The sequence below is a fragment of the Chiloscyllium punctatum genome, chromosome 17, assembly GCF_047496795.1.
Source record: "Chiloscyllium punctatum isolate Juve2018m chromosome 17, sChiPun1.3, whole genome shotgun sequence".
Classification (NCBI taxonomy): Eukaryota; Metazoa; Chordata; class Chondrichthyes; order Orectolobiformes; family Hemiscylliidae; genus Chiloscyllium; species Chiloscyllium punctatum.
The window spans coordinates 61,027,483-61,054,087 of NC_092755.1; the positions used below are offsets into that span (position 1 = coordinate 61,027,483).

General features: G+C 40.8%; 1 protein-coding gene across 1 annotated transcript in view; it reads right to left on the reverse strand.

Moving 5' to 3' along the window:
• The window catches only part of srrm4 (serine/arginine repetitive matrix 4), a 389,826-nt gene that overhangs the window by 38,845 nt on the left and 324,376 nt on the right, over nucleotides 1–26,605 (reverse strand). The window contains exons 7-8 of the mRNA XM_072587294.1: nucleotides 7,510–7,602; nucleotides 1,894–2,071 (exon numbers count right to left, since the gene is read on the reverse strand). Of these exons, the coding sequence (XP_072443395.1) occupies nucleotides 1,894–2,071; nucleotides 7,510–7,602 (271 nt within the window). The remainder of the gene's footprint in view (nucleotides 1–1,893; nucleotides 2,072–7,509; nucleotides 7,603–26,605) is intronic.

The window sequence follows — 26,605 nt, forward strand, 5'->3', positions numbered from 1 at the left end:
GAAATCGAAGGAAAACCCTTCTAGAATGGAATTGAACCTTTCTTATTTGCTCTTCATTCATAAACTTATAGTATCTGCATTATAGTATCATGTCAATGAATAGACCAACCTACTATCTACAATAGGCTACATTGTGCTGTTGTTCTTTACATTTTCAAAGGCTGGTATATTGTAATGGAAAGGCATACATAGGTAGAATAGACCATTATTTGCTAGGCAAGGGGCCAAGGCTGTCAAAGTACTTCTTAACTTCAATGCCTACCAATGATAGATCACATCATTCAACTCTGTCTCTGGGAAGATTTCCAACTGAGATTTATAGAACTTCAGCATTTGATTTGGATGAATAGGAAGTTGAAGGCTAGATATGAACTTGAACTGATTGTTCAGTGTATGTTTCTGAATTGAAATTGACAATGATTGATTATCCCCTGTCTACCTTTAGTCAAGTCCCCCTCATTAAATCAGTTCCTCCATTCCAGAAGTATTTGCCTTATATAAATTGTCACTGTGCCTAGCCTGCCAAATTCTTTCTGATCTCTTCTAAATATTAAGGGCATTCAAAGATTGTTCAGCAAACTTTCTTTTTGCAAACGGATTAAATAATCAAGTAAACTGTCTTAAAAGTATCATCATGTCATTTGCAGGCCACATTATCACGATGAAAATCATTTATTCCTCTTTTCCCTTTCCAGAAAGTAAGAAGTGGATGAGCACCTATTTTTTGAAAGTTCAATCCTCTTAATTACTGTGCCCTGCTTTAGTGCATTGCTTAACAGTCCTTATCAAGTCAAAGGGTTGATAAAATATAACAGTGATGAAATATTTGGATCCAAGTCAAAAGAGAAAGACAAACTGTCACTTGATCAAATGTTGACAGAATTTGGGGTGAATGTATTAAGCAGTGCACTAAAAATAGCAGGTGAATTTCAGTTTAGATTACTAAAATAGCAGTGTAGACCAAATTATGCAAGAACATGCCAACATGGAGTTGGGATTAAATACTCTGCTTAGAGGATGTCACAAAGCCAAAAGCTGACAAAGGACGAAAATCAGTCAGTCTTGAAATTGGTGCAATTCTTTACTGAAGTGTTGAACTGTGAGAGCTGACCATATGGCATCAGAGTGCAATTTCAAATATGTTCTGATGGAAAGAATTTGAATAACTTGTGAATGCGACGATTATTCCACATCAGTGAAGGCTTAAAACAAGGGTTAACAGATATTGACTACTCATTATATACTCAGCCCCAGTCTGGCTTTATTTTGACCATATGGTTGTCAAGTGTGGTGTATAATCAGTGGTTATTTGTTGCTTTGACAATTCCATGGCAATGTTTGAGCAGCACTGCAAAGGAGATTTCTTCAGGGTTTCAAAATGCCTCGTGTTGGCATTGTACCTATCCCTTTGAATAATGTGTAGTTCGTAGCTATAAGGTTGGGATCAGCAAACCCAGCTTTGCTCTCAGCTTCATTGTAGATAATGCATGAGGTCAATGTGAATTCATCACCAATTATCAAACACTGAGCTTGACCTGAGCCAAGGCATTTCAGACATGATACATTGATGATATACTATGATACATACTATGATACATTGGGATCTTTGGCTCAGTGATGAAATATTTGGATCCAAGTCAAAAGAGAAAGACAAACTGTCACTGACAAAATTAATAACATTTTAAAAAGTACTGAATCTGGCCAACTGATGTTAATCACAGCAGGGTTGGTGGGGTGGAGATAAGGATAAGGATTGGTGGCCAAACACACTGAGCTTGCTGTACTTAAATATTGCTGCTTTTGAAACCATATATTATTTCACACGGCCCAAAACGAAGATCATTAGAATTTCTTGAATTGCCTTGAAAAGATAAAATTGGCCTCAATACTTACGATTTTTTCGGTTGATTTGCTGTTTTTATTCTGAGGACTTTTACACGGTGATTTGGCTGACTGGGAGCGGCTTTTGGCGTGGACACTCTGCTTTGTATTGGGCTTTGGATAAGCTCTGTGGTTGCTGCTTCTCGATCTGCCTCGCAGGCTTTGCGCTGCTCCTGAATGGCCTTCATTTCTGTTGAAGGAGCAGACCAGGAATAAGTTTTTACAAAGCTTTGAGACATTTAAAGAAAAAGCACCCTTTTAACTCCATCCCTTAGTATCAGCTAAGTATACCCAGGCCTACACTTAAACTATCTTAAAGTGAAATGGTCAGTAACCTGCGAATGCAACTGTGAGTCACTCTGTTCTCATTCCCTCCTTCTCATGGTGAAGTCTTAAGTCTCATCAAGGGATCTTTCCACAAGGACTTCAGGGATTGAGAACTGCGGGTATGATTCAATGCTGAAGGGTAGGGGAGGGCATTCACAATTGGAATGGGCTGAGGGTAACAAGATGTGTCTCCAGCTGTGCCTCCTTCTCCAAAATGACCCACAACTAACTGTTGAATTAGCAAAGAGCTTCCTGCAGCCTTGAAGGTCACTGGAGTCTCTTGACTCCAGTTCTTTAAAGGTAGTCACAGGGGATATCAGCATCATCAGTCAGGATACATTCATGCTTGCCGTATTGATCCATGTTTGCAAACTATTCCGTGACTCTCCCAATGGGCACTTTGAAACAGTGGGTCTCGTACAGACTCAGAAACTGCAGCTCCTGTCATCCTTCAGATGACAACATTCCCCCCTCCCACCCATCACTCCCCTGCCATGAATCACAGGGGTTTCCACTTCAGTCATGCAAGCCAGCAGCACATCATAAAGGCCTACACCTTCTCTCCTGACAGCTTTCACAACGCTTTTATAGAGTGATAGCTTTTTTTATTCTTCCATCAATTTTCGCCCTTGTACAATAAATAAGGGCTTTGGCTGCCAGAGGACAATGGCTGTCCCCTGCATAATTGGCTCATGGCCCATCTTAGAAATCTGCTTCTGATGGTTGAACTGTATTGTAACCAGAATGATGGTTTGCCTAAAGCCCTCATTGAGTGAACCATTTGACTCTTCAAACAATGATTAGATTGCCTACATTAGTCTGGTTGCTCCCTCCACTATACAGTGTCCTGCATGAACAATGCTTTATACTGTTGTTGGAACAATAAATGAAATCGTGAGTGGTCTTCAACAAAGTGACACTGATGACATACAGGATAGGGAAGAAAGTGCAAGTTGCCTGCAGTTAGAGCACATCAGCAGCAGCTCAGTGCTGAACACATTGTTGAACAATTCGTCCTCAACTGGCAATCAAACCTAACATCTCTGCCAATACATCCAACTATGGTTATCAAAAGACCAAAAATGAGTTTGCTTCAATCTCCATAGAAACAGATGATGTCTTAAAAGGAAATGAATTTCTGATAAACCAACTAGAAAAATGTGATCTGCCTGTATTGCTCTCAAGACAAAGTTTTTCACTGTACCTTGGTACATGTGACAATAAATTCAATTCAATTCAAATTCAATTCAATTCATGATTTCAGATATTTGCTTTGAAATCAAATGTGACAACTTACGTGACAACTAATACACAAAGCTACCAAAACGTTATTTCTCCATTAACTAATTTGCACAACCAACCATTTCTATGTTACACCATACTTTCAGAAGATATGTAAGTCCCACACCCCTCCCAGCTTGCAGACAAGACATTATGCTTCTTGCCACACCAAGAGCTAGTCATCTGGCATTCCTTTGAAAGTCCCATTCTTGAAGTAGATTCCCACATGATGGCATCATCTGGCAAATTCTGGGCCTTGACTCTCCCATCTTTCTTTGTGGAGGACATAGATATTACTCAAGCCATGGTGACAGAGGAAAGAAAGCTATCATGAGAAGGATGCAAAGTTGATAAGGAAGACATTTCGGATAGGCTATTGGTACCTAACATTGACAGGATACTGAATCCAAGGATTTTGAAAGAGTTGAAAATGAAAATTGCAGGGCACTGACCATAATCTTTCAGTCTTCCCTAGTCTCATGGGAAGTGCCACATAAAATGTTTAAAAATACTCTATTCAGTTGTGGAAGCATTGTTCTGTGTGTATTCTATAACATGTCTGGTTTGAGTGTTTAGACAATTGACACCAGGCACTACAAGCAGAAACATTTATTGATAAGTGAAAGGAAGGAAATAAGTTTAGTGGCTGCAATACTGTAACTTGATAACATTTCCTTATTTCTATTGGTATGTATCAACCATGTGATCTGCACACTGCAAAAACATTATGCCAAAAAACTACTTTCCAATCCCAACCTTGCTGTCACTATAAATGATGACAATTCTATTCCATTGATGTTAGAGCTTTGGCTACATAATGTAAAAGAATGGAAACCTTTTTGCATCTGAGACATAATTTCAGTTTCATTGTCACAGTGCCATTATATTACACTGCTAATCTTTAATGATAAGCCAGTTCCTACAATAGTCAGTGCTCTTCATTTACACTTCAGTTGCTTATCCTGAACAATGGACTTATAGGTGTCCTGACCTGCACAATGCAGATTTCAAAAACGACAATACTTCCCTCTTCTAAATCACCCATTTTAATAAAATTTGCATGCTTTCAATAAGAATATTATTTCACTGTGGAAATTAAACTTGCTTTGTCCTACAGTAAAACTGGCTGGTAAATTTCAACCCCTCTATACTGCAGCAGAATCAAAATGATAAGAAAACATGGTTGTCATGATTTATTTTGTGAATTTTGTAAACTAAGTTTCTTCTCCACAAGTTTAAATTTTTATGTAATATAATTTTTAAGGCAGTCAAGAGTTATTTTTCTCCTTGCTTGACAGACTTACTGTATAGTGTTAGCTAAGGATGTTGTGGAGAGAGAAGCTGTAATTATTTTCTCTCTGTAATTGTGCTTCCTCCTTCTTGGAGGTACTGATTCGTGACACTGTGTGGTGCTGTTTGTTCACTTCTAACTTCCCCAGGATATCTTTCTTCTTGAGCCAATGAACCTCAGTAGATGAAATGACCACAGTGGCAGTACAGAGAGGACCATCTACCCATTATTCAGCATGGAGCATTGGATGGAAAGGAAGAAATGGCTTGAATTGAAAAAGAAACGTTCATCAACACTGGGGAACATCACATCACTTTGTAACTTTGCAATTGTGTAACACTTTGTAATACTGTTGAAGTATTGTCACTGTTGGTAGTCAATTTGTGCATAAATAAGGTCCCACAAAATGTAGTGTGATAACAAGCAGACAATTTGTTCTATTCGTACTGCTGGTTAATAGAAGTTAATAAATAAAACATTAATGATCTTGCTTCTCTTCAAATTGTCCCATGAGATTTTTATATGTCCACTCTGAAGCAGAGTTTTTGCTTTGCTTTATTTTAATATGATGACTCCTCCAACAGTGCAGTATTCACTCAGTACTGCATGGAATTGTCAACCTGGAATCTATACTCATGCTTCTAAATTGGCTCATTAACCAATGAGCCTCTGATGCAGAGATAGGTGGGCAAGCACTGAGCTGAGGTTAACACCCGTTGTTGTCACTTACCTGGGACACTGAAACTGTCAACACCCTTTGTACTACCCAGCTGCAATTATAGATAACAGCCCAGGTAGGATCTGAACTGGGTGGATCCCAAATTCAGTGCAATACCAACTAAACCATTAGAAGCTCCAGGAAGTAACACAACACAGAGGTCAGTGCACAATCATAATGTTTTCTGAAATTGGTGAAAGGAAATTAAAATAATCAAATTTGAAAATATGTTTTGTAATTGGAATTTAACACTGAACAATCAGCTCCAAGATGAAGTAGACAGCAGTGTCATCATGATAATGTTAATAGACTATGTAGCTGTATGGTTGCATCTTAATTCCTACCCTGTACCAGAATTGTTAACAGCTACGTTTCTGAAAGAGTGATGGGAAAAAGTTACTAACTTTACAGAAACAATAGCCTACTGCACAATGCAGAACCAGGCAGAGCTCATTAAGAAAGTGATAGGCTGCAGGATCTACGCGGCTAGCAAGGCTACTTAATTAAAACTGAATGGAGGGCAATGAAACAGATGCAACTTGTCTATCTGACCCTTGGATGGGTGATCTCAGAATCCTGGGCAGGAGTCAAACTTTCTGGAAGATTAAGAGTAAACATGTAAAAATAAATGTTTTTGAAGACACCAAAGATGTAATCTAGGAATAGCCATTGCAGGCCCCTGAGCCCAGAACCCAGAGAAGAAAAACACTCCCTGCTGAGTGATTGAGGTCTGACTGGTTATCTCTGTGGGTAATACCAATGTCTTGGCAGTGAGTTGGTGCTGCTTTGGTTTGTAATCTGATACAATTTTATGCTGTACAATTTTAAATTGAATAAGTGATACATAAGGCAGGAGATTGCAGTAACAGTACAGACTATAGTCATTGTGTTCACTGGCATTGATCCAGAGAGAGCAACGGACAACAAGAACTAAGTTTGGAGGGTAGGGGTTCAAATCTTATCATGGCACCTGGTGGAATTTAAATTAATAAAAAATCTGGAAGTGAAATTTAGTCTTGGTATTGAAAACGTTACTGATTCCTGTTTCCGAATGCCCTTTATGAAAGGAATTCTGCTATGTACACCACTCTGGTCTCTATGTGACTCCAGAATCACAGCAATGTGGTTAACTGCCCTATATCAAGCCATTCATTTGCATCAACCTACCACTGAGAAGTTGAGAGAAATAAAGCTGAATGGACAATGAAGGCAGAGGAAATTACAATGGTAAACCTGGCTGTCTCAGCTCTGCTAAACCCTCTTTACTAACACGGGAGGGCTTTGAAGATGAGCAGGTAATTCTCCCAGTGTCTGAGCAAAGCTGCTCCTTCAACAACCCCTAGAAGCAATGTATTCCACTACTGAGTATTTTTACCTCAAACCAACAAGACCTGAAAGTCAAATAAAGAGATCTTTCATCTCTGTTGCTGATGGTGGGAGCTTGCCTTTCATTAATTGACTGCTGTAGTGCTGCACCTAAGAAGGATGACTGTACATTTAAACTAGTTCATTGGTTGTACAGTGCATTGAAAAGGGATAAGATTCTCAGTATAAGTTGAAACCTTTCCTTTTGTACTTGCTGTACTACAGGGACAATATGAAAGGCGAACAGACATTGAGCTTCTGAAGGGTTATAAATGTTTTGATGGAAGTACTTTGAAGAGAGGCGCTTGGAAAGCATTTAATGTGATTTTCCAACTGCTATTAGATTAAAGCACTGGAGATGTGAATAAGGAATTGTGGTGCTATTAGATTACATAGTCAAGCTTAAAACGACATTAATAGCATTTTACAGCATGCACACTGAGATGAAGATCTACAATTTTCACACTTCATTGAACAGTACTGGTCTAGTTTCTTCAACAAATATCAAAGTTGAAATGTCAACAGAGTAATGGGCTTGGGATTATGGCAGCTTGGGCAGGGGGGTGGATGAGATGGTGTGCTGATGAACAGTTCATAGTCTGCAGTAATTACAGTCTGTGTGTGGAAGGAAAGAGCACAGACTTACCTGCTGGAGCAGCTGGAAGACCTGGAGGCTGAACTCTGTGAGCTAGAACGTCTGCATCTGTGGCCTTTACGTGAAGATGGTATGACCCGAGACCTTAACAGGAAGACAAAAGAGAGATAATCAATGCCCCGCCATTCAGGATTAGGAACTCATTTGCCCACACTCTAAGTCCCACATTAAATCTCCAAACATCAATGATAAGACCATTAGACATAGGAACAGAAGTAGGCCCTTCGACCCATCGTGTCTGCTCTACCATTCAATCAGATTGTGGCGGATCTGATCATTCTCAGCTCCACTTTCCTGTCTTTTCCCCATAGCCCATGATTCCCTTACTAGTTAACAATCTAAGTCATGGGGACCTTTGTACCAAGTACCTGAGCCCATTTAGAAATTGTTTCAGTTCTTATTATCTCTGTTCATTCCATGAGCAATCTTAAGGACACCTTGTATGAAATGTCATTTTTTTGTATTTAAACCCAGCCAAACTTCTCCACTGACTATAAAAGTATAATAGGATGCAAAAATGTACCCGATTCCATCCTCACCCAATACCCTCATTGGAACCTTCCACAGATCTGCCCCAAGTCCTACTCTATCTTCACTCTTAACGTTAAAATTGCTGAGGCCAATGATGACACACCATTGAGTATTGAACTGTGAGAATGCAATTCATCATGACTGCGCTGACTCTTCAAATTGGCATCTCACTTATATTCCCATTCTCCTCATAATCCTGCACATTCTTCCTTTTCAAATAGCCATCTAATTCTCTTTTTAACTCAGCACTTGAATCTGCCTCCACCACACTCCCAGGCAGTACATTCTAAATCCTGATCATTCACAACATGAAATCCTTTTCTCTCTTATCACTTTTATTTCTTTAATGTATTGCTCTCAAATCCTTGCCCTCTTATTCTAAATTATTTCACGAGTGGGTACATTTTCTCCCTTTTTATTCTGTCCGGACCTTGCACAAATATTAATACTTTAAATAGATCTCTGCTCAGCCCTCTTTGCATCCAACAGAACAGTACCAGCTTCTCCAATTTATCTTCGTTACTGAAATTGCTGGAACCATTCTTGTAAATCGCTTTGCATTCTCACTAATACCTTCACATCCCATCTGAAACACGGCTCCCCAGAACTGAATACAATACACCTGTTACTATCAAACTAATGTTTTATATAATTTCAAGAAAGCCTCCTTGTTCTTCTACTCTATGTCTCTATCAATGAAGCTGAGGATACTAAGTGCCTCAATAACTGCTCTGTCAACCTACCTAGACACCTTTAATGGTTTATGTGTGAAAGATTTCACAACTGCTCTCGTTTAAAGTTCTACCCATTATTTTATTTTGTCTCTCTTTGTTCTTCTACCAAAATGTACCATCTTATACTTCACACTGAACTTTATCTGCTATTTTCCGCCCACTCAACCAACTTGTTTATGTCCTTTTGAAGTCCTATATTATCCTCTTCACAGTTTGGAATGTGTCAACGCTTTGTATTATTTGTAAATTTTGAAACTGTGCCCAGTACATCAAGGTCCAGATTGTTAATGCATATCAGGAAAAGTCACAGTCTCCGGAGAACTCCACTACAAACCTTTCCCAGTCTGATAAATATCTATTGCCCTTTAGTCACTGTTTCTTATTACACAGGCGGAAGTGAGGACTGGGGATGCTGGCGATTAGAGTCGGGGGGTGGTGCTGGAAAAGCACAGCAAGTCAAGCAGCATCCGAGGAGCAGGAAAATCAACTTTTTGGGCAAAGGCCCTTCATCAGGAATGAGGCGCGGAGCCTCGGGGTGGAGAGATAAATGGGAGGTGGGGGGGGGACTGGGGTGAAGGTAGCTGAGAGTGCAATAGATGGATGGAGGTGGGGGTAATGGTGATAGGTCGGAGGGGAAGGTGGAGCCTTAAATGTCGATTTTCCTGCTCCTTGGATGCTGCCTGATCTGCTGCGCTTTTCCAGCAACACACTCTCGACCAGTTTCCTGTCACTCAGTCAATTTTGTATTCATGTTGCTGCTGTTCCCTTTATTCCATGAAATCTAACTTTGATCATAAATCTGTTGCATGGCACTGTATCAGACATTATCTGCCATTTCAGATACACCATCCCACAGCATAGCACTGATCAACCCCTTCCTGTGATCTTGCCAAAAGCTAAGTAAGGTGGATTGTTATGATTTTCCCTTAAAAGATTATGCATTGGATCTTCTTAATTAACCAGCAATCTTCTGTGGGACTATTAATTTTGCCCCAAATTATTGTTTCAAGAATTTTCCCAGTCACCAGGGTTATAACTAACCGCTTTGCAGCTTCTTGGCTAATTCTGATACCTTTTTTGAATAAAGATATACCATTAGTAATTCTTTTGTCCAAAGAAGGTTGGAAAATTCTCACTGATTCCTCAGTAATTTCCATCCTCGCTTTCCTCAGTATCTCTGGTTGCCTTCCCCTCAGTCCTCATGCCTTGTCAACTTTAAGTACAGGTAGTCTAACCAATTTCTCCTTTTCAATCCTAAACCCAGCCAGTGACAGAGCCACCATGTCCTGGGCAACATCTTCCTTCTTGTTAAAGACAGATGTAAAATATTAATTTAATTCTTCAGCCATGCTTCTGCCTCCATGTGTAAATCCCTTTTTCTGGATCCTAACTGACCCTACTCCTCCTTTTACTCTATTTTTACTGTTTGTGTGCTTACAGAATAAATCTTAATTCCTTCTTAGCTTGCATTCTTTTTCCAAATTTCTATTTTGCTCCTCTTATTTCCCTTTTCACCATCACTCTATCCCTTTTATATTCAGCCTGGCTCTCAATTGTATTTTTAACCTGACATTAAAAGCACATTTTTTTTTCTTCTTTGGATGATAATTGCTACCTCTTTTGTCACTCAGACAGATGTAGATTTGTTTTTCCTTACCTTTCCCTTTCTCTCTCTGTAGGTGGGCCATTGTTCAGCTGCAATTTTCCTGCCAACATTGGACTCCAATTTATTTGGGCCAGATTTATTAATTTTCCATTAAAATTGGCCTTTCCCCTAATTAATTACTCTTACTCCAGCTTTTCTCACTTTTTTTAAAGTATCTAAACTTTATGGTCATGATCACTGTCCCCCAAAATATTCTCACACTGATATTTGATCTATGCAATCTAAGAACCAGATCCAACAGTATTTCTTTTCTCATTGGAGTGAAAAGATATAAGAGGAAATTTTACTTCTTCCAGGTAGTCTTACCCCATTCATCCACTACATTACCACCACACTCTATAGTTGGCTAACTCAAGTCCCCTATCATAATTATTCTATAATTTTACACTTTTTTGTAACTTCCTTGCAAATTTCTTTCTTTACATCCTTCTCACTAGTTGGTGGCCTATAGACTACCCTGAGCAATAATTACACCTTTTTTATTCCTTAGCACAAGCCAAACTCTTCTGTCCTCTGGCATAACCTCACCCTGACACTGCAACACTTTCATTAATGAATACTGCTAAAACCTCCCCTTTTTATCCTCATCTATCTTTCATGAACATCTTTTGGTTGATAAATATCTCTTCTTGTGAAGGCTCGAATGATTTATCCATTACCACTGAAAATTAGACAGGCACTTAGACCCAGTGAAGGAAGGAGGATTGTTAACAAGACTCCATTGACCACAGGTCATCATTGGTTGGAGTTACCCAAAGCCATAAAGAACACTTGTGAACAGTTCTGCACTGCCTTCAGCCTGGTATCTGCTATAGCCACAACATTATATGTCCAATCAATGCCTGCAACTTATCAAACTTAATTATCTTTCTTTGTGTATTCATGTACATGAACATCAACAATGATTCATTACCTCCTTCCTTACTGACGCCAACATTACTGTTCTTTACTTAGATGTTGTTTATCTCTCCCAAAATTCTGTACACCTCGGTATTTGTCTCTAATTGCCTGGTTCCCACAACCGTGCTGAGCTAGTTTAAACTTAGTGAGTTTTGAGAAGATTTGTAGCTCAAGTTGAGGTTCTGGATGCAGGTTTGCTCGCTGAGCTGGAAATGACTGCCAGACTACTCAGACCCTGTGGCATCATGGTAGCCTACAAACCCACCAACAAACTAAAATAGCAGCTAATAAACTTGAAAGACCCTATACAGACAGCAAGCAAAACTAACATTATTTACAAAATACCGTGCAAGGACTGTAACAAACACTACATTGGACAAACAGGCAGAAAACTAGCCACCAGGATACATGAATATCAACTAGCCACAAAATGACATGACCCTGTCTCACTAGTATCCTTACATACAGCTGAGGAAGGACACCCCTTCGATTAGGACAACACATCCATCCTAGGACAAGCCAAACAGAGACATGAACGAGAATTCCTAGCAGCATGGCATTCTAGAACTCTATCAACAAACACATTGACTTGGACCCAATTTACCTCCCCCCCCCGAGAAAAAGAACAGGAAATGACATCACCACAGGAAATGGTGTCACCAACCCAAAGAAACCAAACATATAAATAGAAAGCAGGAATTATCAACAGTGCTTCGCCCAGAGGCCCACTGAAGATGTTACCTAGTAGGGTAACGAAAAATCTGGAAATGAACCTTCCAGCACAGTGAGCAAACCTACATCCTCGTTTAAACTCTCTGCCTGGCTTAGTGGGTTCTATCAGCCTCCAGCTTGTCTACCTTGGATTCCAGCATCTGCAGTTTATTTTTGTCTCTAAACTCTCCCAGTAGCAGAGGTCCTGGAGTTCCCACATAGTACAGATATGTATTCTCAAGAATGGCAGCCTTGCCACTCCTTTATTTATAGTCAACCTTGTTACTGCTAAAGAAAGCCTTAAAAATAATAATAAACCTTAAAACAATTTATAAAATGTTACTAATACTGATAATGCTGACAGATACTGAACACACAATTTATTAGTTGCAGAAAACATTCACTCCACACAAATACCAGTCTATGACCATCCCAAATAGAGACCTAATCACCACCCTTTGACATTCGTTGGTGTTACCATCACTGAAACCTCTACCAACAATGTCCTGGCAATTATCATTGACCGGAAACTCAACTGAACTCGCCACATAAACACAGTGGCTACAAAAGCAGGTCAGAGGCAAGGTAACTCAGTTTCTGGCTCCTCAAAGCCTGTCCAGTAAGGCACAAGTCAGGAGTGCGATGGAGTCCTCCCCACTTGCCTGCATGTGGGCAGCTTCAACAACACTCAAGAATCTTGGCACAATCCAGAACAAACCAGTCTGCTTGACTGGCATTGTATTCAAAAGCATCCACTCCCTCCACCACTGAAGCTTAGTAGCAGCAGTGTATACTATCTACAAGATGCACTCCAGAAATTCATTAGCGATCCTGAGAAAGCACTTTCCAAATCCACAACCACTTCCATCTAGAACATCAATGGCAGCAGATACATGGGAAAACCATCACCTGCAAATTCCCCTCTAACGCCACTCACCACCCTGACTTGGAAATATATCACAGTTCCTTCACTGTCGCTGAGTCAAAATCCTGGAATTCACTCCCTGAGGACATTGTGGGTCAACTGACAGCAGGTGGGCTACAGTGGTTCAAGAAGGCAACTCATCACCATCTTCTCAAAGGCAACTAAGGATGGACAATGAAAAGTGCCGACCCAGCCAGCTATGCCCACATCCCATGAGTAAATTAGAAAACCCTTTCTTAAGCAGCTATTAACTTCACAGGCACCAAAGTTGCTAGTGAATTAAATTCATCATTACACTTGGTGTACATCTCTCAGAGATATAGTCACCAAACGGGTGTGTGCCCTCATTGAAAGAAGTTAACTCAACTCAGATAAGGGATTAGCACAGCCCAGAGCTACGCCTCACTAGAGATTTGCACTTTAGGTGGCTTCCTTTTCAATCCGACACAGCAAAAGTAGTGAATTTAATTTATCAATCTGAACCCTGAGGTTATCCAGGGCTGAAAAGACATAGCAAAGCCAGATGAATTGTTAGTTCACTCGTCAACACCTGATTTCATTTACAACACAATTTGCACCATTTCTTTGGGATTCCTAAATGTATATGGTTATTTATCTCTGGTCTCCTTGTTCAGACCTTTGGCAGAGTTGGTTAACTGGCTTATGTTAAATAATTACAAAAGTAGCCAGAGGTCTATGGGGAGCATGATTTTGGAAGAAGCCAGAAATTGAGTTTAGAATGATGATAAGAATTTTGCAATTGAGAAATGGATTGGGGGAATGTCAGCCACAAAAGAAAAAGTGTTGGAAGATCTCATAGAGTCAAACATGTGTAACTTTAAATTTTGGATCTTGAACTGAAGACTTTGGGGTTTATGTTTATGGACTGATTTACAAATAGAAGAGAATTATACCTTTAAAACATGTAAAATGGTGGTAAATATTTCCCTCTGAAAGCAAACTAGCATGTAACAATAACACATGATAATAACACTTTATCCAGGGCTTCAGGAAAGGAGGCAACATTCAATTTGAAGCAACATTTTTTCTTGACCAGTAGGGGTCAGGCTTCCACTTAACACAGCATTATCCAGTCGCTTGGCCAACCACCTGTACATTACAGAGTTAATTCATTGCCTTCTCCAATTCTGCCATGGTTAATTGCCGTCCAGCAGCATCTCGTGCCTAACATAAGCATTTCACTTTCAATTTGCATTCAGATTTGAGGAAAAGACAGAACCCATGTGCTCGAAATACTCAGCAGGTCTTGCAGCATCTCTACACAGAGAAACAAGAGTTTCAGGTCATTGACCGTTAGCTGAAGGACCTGCTGAGTTTTTCCAAGAACTTTTTGTTTTTATTTCTGATTTCAGCAACGTGCTACTGCATTTACGTGAAGTAGGCAGCAGGGAGTGACTTGTAGATTGTGACAAACTGCCCTTATCCGGAGCAGTAGCCCAGAAGAGCTTCTACAGGAAGAGGTACCAATTCAAAATTAGACTGTGGAAATAATAAACAGGCAATATTTTAACTCGCTCAAAACACATTCACTTATATTGATATAAAATTGGGCCCACTTAACATTGCAATGTGTGAGTTGTGAATTTCCCGATGAAGATGATGGAGGCAGTTACTATTGATTCATTTAAAATTTGATGGTTTTCTTTCAGACCATTACATTTTGGGAAACAGCGAATGAACAACTTGAGTTAAGTGTAATGTGTATAGAGGAAAAATTAAAAGTGATGGTTTCCAAATGTCTCCACTGTTGGGGTTCTCCTTATGAGGTGCCTGGTTAACATCATTCATAGAACCTTACTAAAGCCCCATTTCAACCCAGCTGGACTCCTGACCACTGCCAGGCCACAGCTACTGTCACTGACCATCAGCTGGGAGAGTATCCCATTTACAATAATGGCAGGCTTAACCTTTTGTTCAGAGGCCACCATCATGTTGATGCACTCACTCTCTCTCTGTCTCTCAACCTGAATTTATAACAGCCACCTCAGACAGTGGGACTGTCAGCTTGTCAGTGTTGAAAGGCCTTCTAATGACTCTCCAGCCTCAGGAACCTGTCCTTGCCCTGAATGAGTTCATGAGCTGCTCCCTGCCCCTGCCAAATGGAAATCCCAATATAGCTGGTGAATAAGGAATTCTGAGCTGAAAATGTGTTGCTGGAAAAGCGCAGCAGGTCAGGCAGCATCCAAGGAGCAGGAGAATCGACGTTTTGGGTATGAGCCCTTCTTCAGGAAAGAAGGAAGAAGATTCCTGAAGAAGGGCTCATGCCCGAAATATCGATTCTCCTGCTCCTTGGATGCTGCCTGACCTGCTGCGCTTTTACAGCAACGCATTTTCAGCTCTGATCTCCAGCATCTGCAGTCCTCACTTTCTCTTAGAATAAGGAATTCTGACCTGATGCATCTTGTATACTTTAAAATGGAGGATCAGTGTGACCACTACATTGACTTCTTGGTATCAGTTTTTTTACTGGTTTTCCCCTCTGGCCCATAAAAAATGCCAGTGTGTGTGTGTCTTGAACACATTATATAGAATCGGGACCCAGAATTGAACTGTTTGGACTGGGTTCCCGATGCAGACTTGAAAGTACTGGGCTTTTATCTTTTTTATATCTAGTTTAGATTCCCATGCAATGTGCAGTCATGGAGACAATGCTTACATACCCACTATCTACAACAGTCAACTGATCATCAACAGTCTGTCCAGGTCTACCCACATCGAGGTAACAGTCAAAAACATCTCTACTTCCTCAAGAGGCTAAGGAAATTTGGCATGACTCTTACCAATATTTATAGATGCACCACAGAAAGCATCCTATCTAGATGTATCACAGTGAGGCTTGGCAACTGCTCTGCCCAAGACTACAAGAAACTAGAGAGAGTCATAAACACAGCCATTATGCAAACCAGCCTTCCATCCATTGACTCCATCTATACTTTCTGTTGCCTTGGGAAAGTAACCAACAGAATCAAAGGCCCCTCCCACCCAGGTTATACTCTCTTGCACCCTTTTCCATTGAGCAGAAGATAGATAAGTTTGAATGCATGTTTGATCAGATTCAAATACAGCTTCTTCTCTGTTGTTCTCAGAACTTTGAATGGACCTCTCAAATGGTAATTGAGATCTATCTCTCTCTCTGCACCTTTTCTGTGGTTGTAACACTGTATTCACCATTCTGCTGTGCTTATGATCTGCCCGTATAGCATGCAAAACAACGCTTTTTCTTGTACTTCATAACATGTGACAATAATAAATCAATCAAATCAATAAATCAATCAAATCCTCAGATATACTATCTACAAAAGTTCTGGTCTGCATTTGCAGCTGGAAGCCAGCATGACATTGGTTTTCCTTACTTCAACACTGTAATCTGCTGTTGCTTGAGTTAATTTTGTCTGATATGCGCTGAAGCTGGAAATACTTTTTTGAGCAAAAGATTCCATCCTTTTATGCAGAGGGATGAACTACTTCATGAGAACAGCCTCAGCAACAATCCTGGAGAGGGGGCAGGACAACAGAAGGATAGAAAGCGAGAGATCTGAAGAAGAGTAGGAGTTGGCCGCAGGTGGGAAAGAGATGTGGGGAAGATATGTGAAGAAGCTGGGAGTGGTGATCTGAGGTGTAGGAGGAAGAAAAGTGTGGGCATCAATTGAGGTGGGGATGAAGGAGAATGAGGTTGGACTGCAGAGTGTGTACAAGAACTGTCCTGGATAGCTGAAAGAAAAAGTTGAAGAAGAAAATTCCCAATTTGTTCCAAGGCATTTCTTGAAGCATATCACGTGGATCCAATTGTCTGCTCCTACGGAGAACATGAAGTGATAAAATGTAAGGGGTAGTATTCCAAAGGATTCAGCAAATTTGTTTTTATTTGGAAAAAGTATACTGTTTTCGTTCAGTTATAGCTGTCAAAAAATTGCACTGAGTCGAGCTTCAAACACCAACCTGTCCATGAGTATGCAGAAAGGTAATCAACCTTGTTTCTTCTTTCAGCTAAACTTGCATTTAACATGGTTTTCTACCATCACACAGGAGAAGGTATGTTGAATATAACTACCTCTTAAATTGAGTTTTGACTATTTTTCAGATCCACAGATTGTTCTTAAGTTGGCATGTACAGATGGTAGAAAGTTGATGTTGTGATATTGACAATTCATTTGCCCATCTGCATGGCTGCTTCTGTGGCAGGCTCCTTCTGGCCTCACAGATACCCTAATGAAACAAAACAAACTACCTTTTTTTAAAAAATATTCATTCACAGGAATGAGGGTGGCACTGGTCATGCCAGGCATTGATTGCCCAGAGAGCATTTAAGGTTCTGGAGTCACATATCAGCTAAAGCAGGCAAGGATGGCAGATTCCTTTCCTCAAAGACATTAGTAAAGCATTTGGGTTTATTCCCCAACAACAGATTCACAGACATTATTAGACTCTTCCAGATTTTACTGTGCTCAAATTACACCATCTGCCATCACAGAGATTCAAACCCAGGTCTCCGAAACATTACCTGGTTTCTAGATTAACAGTCTAACGATAATATCACGAGGCCACTGCCTCCCCATACTGATGATAGCAATTAAACTAAGAGCTAGGCTGGTCATGGGGAGGATTAGGAAACATTTCTTTCCACAGAGATTAGTGGAAATCTGAAACTAACTCTCTCCAAGAAATTGTTGAGTCATAAGTCAATGAAAATTTCAAATCAGATATGTTTATTTTTACGGGCAAGTGATTGAACAGTTTACTATAAAGGTGGATACTGGAGTTAAGATACAGATTGGCTTCAATGAAATTGAATGGCAGAATTTAAAGAGACTGAATCTCCTTGCCTTGTTCCTGTGTTTTTATGGCCTTCTATGGCCCATCAAGTACTTGCATTTAACAGTTTAGGCTGTCAACTCTGGAGAAGGTGAGATTGGCATCAATCACAGATATTTCACGTACTTCATCATGAAGTTTGCAGTCATTGTGCTGTGGCAGAAATAGAACTCTAATTTGCGTATTTAAACAACACACTGCCTGCTTTGGATTTGACTGATGTTGGGTACACATTTGAAGGGCTGCTTGAAAGCTGAATCTGGTAAGAAAATAGATGCATAAGGCATCTGCTAAATTTTTAACAGCCAAGTGCCCAGAGATAGATGGAAGTCTGCCGCAGAATGTTAAGCAATAAGCAGGTAGGAAGGAGTTAATGTTTGTGAGAAATTAAAAGCAACCTTGAAGTTTGGATAATCTGCACAAATTGTTCAACTTCAGTCTAATGATTTACAGCACAATTTGAGTCCCTTGTTTATGTTAATGTCTTGTACTATTCAACCTATCCATTATTCTGTCGTTTTTGGATAGTGTTATAATTTGTTGCTGAGCACTATGTACGATATCAACCAATTGATGTGTTGCTGCACTGACACAATAATTTGTCACAATTGGTTGGCTGGTAACTGCTGAGGGACTCCCTGCAGCTTAGAAAAGTTGCACATGATATCAGTGTGACTGACACTTCACACACTTCAGTGAAACTGCTTTGCTCATTCTTATATTGGGGGTGCTGGCCATAAACAGAACATACCATTATATGTGGTAAATAGATGAATTATTGGTATTATAGGCTATTATTGCACAGTTTCTTGCCTTACACTCCATTGTTTGCTATACACAATGTTATTGTGACATGGGAAAAGTTTATATTGTTTTTGCCAACCAACTTCTAGAAAACCAAGGTCAAAGGTTTCACAACAATGTAAGCCTCTGCGTCGTTTCAAAAATGATTTGATTTGATATATTATTGTCACATGTACGTAGATAGAGTAAAATGTTTTGTTTTGTGAGGGATACAGTGGTACAGCTGCAGAGAAGGTGCTCAAAGGGCAAGATCAACATTAAATTTAAAATTTGAGGGATCCATTCAGAAGTCTAATAGAAACAGGTAATAAGCTGTTCTTGAATCTATTTGTATGTGCACACAAACTTTTATATTTTGTGCCTGATGGAAGAGAGTGGAAGAGTGTGTAACTGGGCTGGGAAGGGTCTTTGATGATGTTGGTTGTTTTCCCAATGCAGCAGGAAGTACAGACAGTGTCAATGGTTGGAAGACTGGCTTGAACGATGGACTGGGCTGTATTCACAACTCTCTGCAATTTCTTGGCAGAGGCTGAAACCTGGATGTTTGCCTCCCACTCCCCACCCCCAAAATGGTCCCCACTATTTTGGAACGGGGAAATGGGAAAGGGTCAAATTTTGTACATTCATGGTTTACAAAGATCTCTGCTCATACAAAACAAAAACTGTCTCCAGTCATGTTTCATTAGCCTGTATGGAGAGGAACAATGGTAGAAGCAGGCCAAAACTTCGTGCAGTTATCGAGTCATGGAGTCATACAGCCGGAAACGCACCCTTTGATCCAACCAGTCCATGCAGAACATAATCCCAAACTAAACTGGTCCCACCTGCCTGGTCCTGGCCCATATCCCTCCAAACCTTTCCTATTCATGTACCTATCCAAATGTATTTTAAATGCTATGATTTGGAGGTGCTGGTGTTGGAATGGGGTGTACCCTAAAGTTAAAAATCACACAACATCAGGTTACAGTCAAAGAGGCTTCCAAATAAACCTTTTGGACTATAACCTGGTGTTGTCTGATTTTTAACCTTTTAGATATTGTAATTGTACCTGCATCCACCACTTCCTCAGGAAGTTAATTCTACATGCAAACCACCCTCTGTGCAAAAGATTTGCCCCTCATGTCTTTCTTAAATCTTTCTCCTCTCATCTTAAGAATGTGCTCCCTAGTCTTGAAAACTCCGAACCAAGGGAAAAGACCTAACTCTATCTATATGCCTCCTTATTATATAAATTTCTATAAGGTCACCTCTCAACCTCCTACACTCCATTGAGAAAAGTCCCAGCCTACTCAGCCTTTCTTCATAACTCAAACCATCCATACCTGACAACACCCTGGTAAATCTCTTCTGAACCCGCTCCAATTTAATAATATTCTTCCTATAACTGGGCGACCAGAACTGGACACAATATGCCAGAAGAGGCTTCATCAATATCCTCTACAACCTCAACATGACTTCCCAACTTCTACACTCAAAGGACTGAGCAATGAAGGCAAGTGTGCCAAATGCCTTTTTAACTATCCTGTTCATATGTGATGCAAACTTCAAAGAATTATGTACCTGGACCCCTCGGTCTCTATGTTTTACAACACTACTCAAGGCCCAACAGTTAATTGTATAAGCCCTACCCTTGTTTGTTGTACCAAAGTGCAATACCTCACACTTATCCAGATTGAACTCCATCTGCCATTTTTCAGGCCCTTGACCCATTTGATCAAGATCCTTTTGTAATCTGAGATAACCCTCTTCACTGTTTACTATGCCACCAACTTGAGCATCATCTGCAAACTTACTAACCAAGCCTTCTGTATTCTCATCCATAATTATATAAATGACAAAACAAAAGAGGACCCAAAACAAATCCCTGCAGAACACCTTGCTCTGTTCTTGAAGATATAAGATACACTTTTGGATATATCCCTGAGGAAACCTTTTGGGGAATGTCAGATGCCTATTGGGAGAAGTAAGAGGCCCTTTTGGATTGTTAAGAGTAGACATAAAAGGTGCATAAATTCGTTTGAACTGTCAAGCTCTTGGGGACTGCTAAAAGAAGCTGTCAAAAGGAGCCATCAAAATGAACAATCAAACGTGTCAACAGAAACTGTGGAAAGGAGCTGCCAAAAGAAATTACCAAGAGTTGTTAAAGGTCGCTGTCAAAGCATTTATCATCCCTACCCTTTTAATATTTGAAAGAGAAATGGTCTGGAGTATTAATAAAAATTAGTCTTAGCAATTTCACACTGTTGATGTAAGCCAAGGATTATCATTATGAAATTAACTGACTTCATGATTGACTTCACAATCTTCCATTATCACAGCGGGCGCCTCTCAATTCACAATTTGCTTGACAGCTAAAGTGGTTATGTATTCTTTGGACCCATAAATTCCAATGTTTATTTTTATAAGGCATTAAATTACATTAAATGTGGTGAATGGGTTATTCTCAATTTAAAAAAACAATCAATTCCCTATTAGAACATTTTTTTAAAAATCCCATGTCAGCACGTGTCCTGCATCTTGCCCATGGTATATACTGGGTGAGTTGACATGATAGGTGTAAGGGCAAAGGGTGCTGGGTGAATTAATAGCAAGATATGGCTTTATTAGAAAAAAGGAGAAAATGAGGACTGCAGATGCTGGAGATCAGAGCTGAAAAATGTGTTGCTGGAAAAGCGCAGCAGGTCAGGCAGCATCCAAGGAGCAGGAGAAGAAGGGCTTATGCCTGAAACGTCGATTGTCCTGCTCCTTGGATGCTCCCTGACCTGCTGTGCTTTTCCAGCAACACATTTTTCAGCTCATGGCTTTATTAGATTAGATTCCCCACAGTGTGGAAACAGGCCCTTCAACACAGCAAGTCCACATCAACCCTCCAAAGAGTAACCCACCCATCTTCCTCTGACTAATGCACCTAACATTATGGGCAATTTAGCATGGCCAATTCACCTGACCTGTACATCTTTGGGCTGTGGAAGGAAACTGGAGCACTCGGAGGAAACCCACGCAGACATGGGGAGAATGTGCAAACACCACACAGACAGTTACCGAGGCTGGAATCGAACCTGGGACCCTGGTGCTGTGAGACAGCAGTGCTAACCACTGAGTCATAGTGCCTCCCAAACATACAGGCCAAAAAGACCAATGGGAGTCGGTATCGTGCATTGGTTGCCATATGAGTTTTAAGGGCCATGTAGCAGTATCCAAGGGCATAGGTTGTATGTGCTATAAATGGATACAGGGGCAGGGTCAGGTCTGGATATGGGGATGTAAAATGAGACTGGTGGGTGGGAGAATGAGGTGATGTATGTAGGGTCTAAAAGGCTGTAGGGATTGGAGCACATGAGGTGGAATGGATTGACAGTAATGAAGCATGGTAAGTATGTGGAGGTTGAAGGAGTGAAGGATGTTCTACACCCAGGCACAGAGCTGGAGGAGCAAGATCAGGCCTTCCAAGAGCATACCTTTGTACCCAACAGCCTCTGCACTCATTCTGGGGTCACTCAGCCTGATTTCCACCAAACCCAGTGATCTGGAATGAAAATCCCAACTCTCTCCAGGTTGGGCTTTTAGGTTGTCTCAACTCTGTATTCTTCACCTTAAAACTTAAATATGAGTTTCTAAACCTGGGAAAATACACTGAATGAAATAAACAGTCTTGCCAATCACTCTTGGGGCTACATAAACCATTCTTGTGGTTTACTGGTTTCATTTGTGGCTTGTCTTCACTCATTATTCAATGAAAACCAATCATCATGAACATAGATAGTTACTTTGACAGAAAGCTATTGATTACTTATCAGGTTGCTAAGACTCTGATGTGCAAGTTGTTCTTGTGAACACCAGAAATTTAGCCAATATCTCGGACCAAGCCCCACTGTATGCAACTGGATCCGCAGTTTCCTGACCCACAGGCCACAATTAGTGAAGATTGGGGGCAATATTTCATCCTCACTAACACTCAACACTGGAGCCTCCCAGGGGTGTGTGCTCAGCCCCCTACTGTACTCACTGTATACCCATGACTGCCTCACCAAATACTAGACTAATGCCATTTACAAGTTTGTTCATGGCACCAACATTGTCAGTTGAGTCTCAGATGGTGATGAAACAGACTACAGACGAGAGGTGGAAGACTTGGAAAAATGACGCACTAAGAACATGATAGCTGTCAATGCTGGCAAAACCAAGGAACTCATTATTGACTTTTGGCAGGATGTTACTCATTCCCCCCCATAACATTAACAGCACAAAGGTGGAATGAGTGAAGAGTGTCAAGCTCCTGGGAGTGGTCATAAACAACAAGTTTTCTTGGGCTCTTCATGTGGATGCACTGGTTACAAAGGCCCAACAATGTCTCTTCTTCCTCAGGCAGCTGAGAAAATTTGACATGACCGTGAATATCCATGCCAACATTTATTGGTGTGCTCTCGAGAGCATTCTGTCCAGATGTATCAATACCTGGCATGGTAACTGTACCATTCAAGATCGGAGATGGTTACAGAGAGTGGTGAACTCAGCCTGGACAATCACAAAGGCCAACCTCCCATCTATAGAATCCATCTACCAGGCCCACTGTCAAGGAAAGGCCTCAGCATTCTCAAAGATCCATCCCACCCTGGCAATGCTTTTCTACAACCACTACCATCGGGGAGAAGGTACAGAAGCCTGAACACATGCACCAGCCAGTTTCAAAACAGTTTCTAACCTATTGCCATTAGAATACTGAATGGACTCACAAACTCTTAGCATCCGCCTGTACCTGGGTTTTTGTTTTTGCTGCTGTTTACCTATTATTTACTTATCTATGCAACTTAACGATGTGATCTGCCTATATTGCTCGCAAGACAAAAGCTTTTCACTGTGCCTTGGTACACATGACAATAAATTCAATTCAATTCAATTCAATAATCTTGGCTGACACTCCAATGATGCAATGAAGGGTGCAACCCTGTCAAACATACTGTCTTTTGAACGATACAGTAAACTGAAGTTCTCTCAAATGAATGCAAAAGGTTCCTGACTCTGTCAGAAGGAGAAGTGAAGATGCTCCTGCTGTATTGGCCAACATACATCCCAAAACCAATGTGACCAAAAAAAAAGTATTTGTAGAACTAATTTCAGTACAGCGAACCTATTTTTGACTCTTTATTGTCCCCCATTATTATCTATCTAGGTTCTTTCCTGGTTTACTATCTCCACTTCAACACACCACCCTGTTTCCTGATCAATAACTCTGTCTCAGGCTTGCTGCAGTGTTCCAGTGAAGCCCAGCACAAGATGGAAGAACAGCACCTCATTTTCCTCTTGGTGACCCTGCAGCCTTCTGGACTGAACAGCGAGCTCAATAACTTTAGGACTTGAGCTCTCCCAAGTCCTTACCCCAAACTCCACACAACTGGCCTTTTTATCACATGGCTTGCTATTACACACAACCAATTGTCCACCACTAAGTGTCAGCGTTAATTGCTATTCACTCCCCCAGCCAGATCATTATTCATTCTTTGTCTATCCAACTGTTTTTCTCTCTCTTTGGAGTTGATCTCCTCCAATTGTTCACTCCTAACTCCTTCCCTCAGCCTAATTTCTGCATATAAACCAACATTTTCCAAGCTATCACCAATTCTGAGGCAGGGTCATTTGATCCGAACACTGATTTCTCTCCACAGATGCTGCCAGACCCGCTGAGCTTTTCCAGCAATTTCTATTTTTGTCCCTGATTTACAGCATCTACAGTGCTTTCAATTTTTATTTAATATCTATAATCCCTTTGACTGTCTTTTTTTTCTCTCTCTCTCTCTCTTTCTCTGGGTTCACTATCTCCACCTATCTGTTCACTCCTTTATCCCTGCCCCCATCGTCAGCATAAATACCATTTTTCCCGAGGTGCTTTCAGTCCTGAAGAAGGGTCACCGGACTCGAAATGTTAACTTTTCCTTCTATCTACAGATGCTTCTACATCTGATGAATTTCTCCAACAATTTCTGTTTTTGTTTGTTGCAGAGCTTATGTTGTACACAAAATGGCTGTCACTTTTTCCTGGCTAACAGGAACCATGCTTCAAGAACAATATGACTAAACCCTCTGTCCTTGCAGCAAATAGGCTTTCACTTTGTCCAACCTTAACACACATCAATGCCAAAATTGACTTCATCTTTTTTTATTTCACAAGAATTCAATTCTTTCTCATGACTTGAAGAAGTAACAAAGAAGATTGATGAGGACAGAGTTGTAGATGTGATCGATATGGACTTCAGTAAGGCGTTTGACAAGGTTCCCCATGAGAGACTGATGAGCAAGGTTAGATCTCATGGAATAAAGGGAGAACTAGTCATTTGGATACAGAACTGGCTCAAAGGTTGAAGACAGAGGGTGGTGTTGGAGGGTTGTTTTTCAGACTGGAGACCTGTGACCAGTGGAGTGCCACAAGGATCGGTGCTGGGTCCTCTACTTTTTGTCATTTACATAAATGATTTGGATGCGAGCATAAGAGGTACAGTTAGTAAATTTGCAGATTACACCAAAATTGGAGGTGTAGTGGACAGTGAAGAGGGTTACCTCAGATTACAACAGGATCTGGACCAGATAGGCCAATGGGCTGAGAAGTGGCAGATGGAGTTTAATTCAGATAAATGCGAGGTGCTGCATTTTGGGAAAGCAAATCTTAGCAGGACTTATACACTTAATGGTAAGGTCCTAGGGAGTGTTGCTGCACAAAGAGACCTTGGAGTGCAGGTTCATAGCTCCTTGAAAGTGGAGTCGCAGGTAGATAGGATAGTGAAGAAGGCATTTGGTATGCTTTCATTTATTGGTCAGAGTATTGAGTACAGGAGTTGGGAGGTCATGTTGCGGTTGTACAGGACATTGGTTAGGCCACTGTTGGAATATTACATGTAATTCTGGTCTCCTTCCTATTGGAAAGATGTTGTGAAACTTGAGAGGGTTCAGCAAAGATTTACAAGGATGTTGCCAGGGTTGGAGGATTTGAGCTATAGAGAGAGGCTGAACAGGCTGGGGCTGTTTTCCCTGGAGTGTTGGAGGCTGAGGGGTGACCTTATAGAGGTTTACAAAATTATGAGGGGCATGGATAGGATAAATAGACACAGTCTTTTCCCTGGGGTCGGGGCGTCCAGAACTAGAGGGCATAGGTTTAGGGTGAGAGGGGAAAGATATAAAAGAGACCTAAGGGGCAACATTTTCACTCAGAGGGTGGTACGAATATGGAATGAGCTGCCAGAGGATGTGGTGGAGGCAGGTACAATTGCAACATGTAAGAGGCATTTGGATGGGTATATGAATAGGAAGGGTTTGGAGGGATATGGGCCGGGTGCTGGCAGGTGGGATTAGATTGGGTTGGGATATCTGGTCAGCGTGGAGGGGTTGGACCGAAGGGTCTGTTTCCATGCTGTACATCTCTATGACTCTATGACTTGTTCAACAAAATGACTCCAGGCTCACTATCTTGTGATGACAACACAATTAGGTTGGTAAACATAATTCACTGAATAGAAGATATAACACTAGGAGCATTATGCATGTGGTCTGACATTATCGTGAAAAAGTTTAAACTGTTATCAGATCACGAGTTGTCCAGAGATGTAGTAGCTGATTTTTTTTTAGATTAGATTACAGTGTGGAAACAGGCCCTTCCGCCCAACAAGTCCACACCGACCCGCCGCAGCGTAACCCACCCAGATCCATTCCCCTAAATTTACCCCTTCACCTAACGCTAGGGGCAATTTAGCGTGGCCAATTCACCTAACTTGCACATTTTTTTTGGACTGTGGGAGGAAACCGGAGCACCCGGAGGAAACCCACGCAGACACGGGGAGAATGTGCAAACTCCACACAGAGAGTCGCCTGAGGCGGGAATTGAACCCGGGTCTAATTGTGGAATTAAACACTGCAGTCTACATTTCACATTGACATGTGGTCTCAGACAGATATGTGAACAACATAGAATCATAGAAAATAAAAAATGCTGGCGAT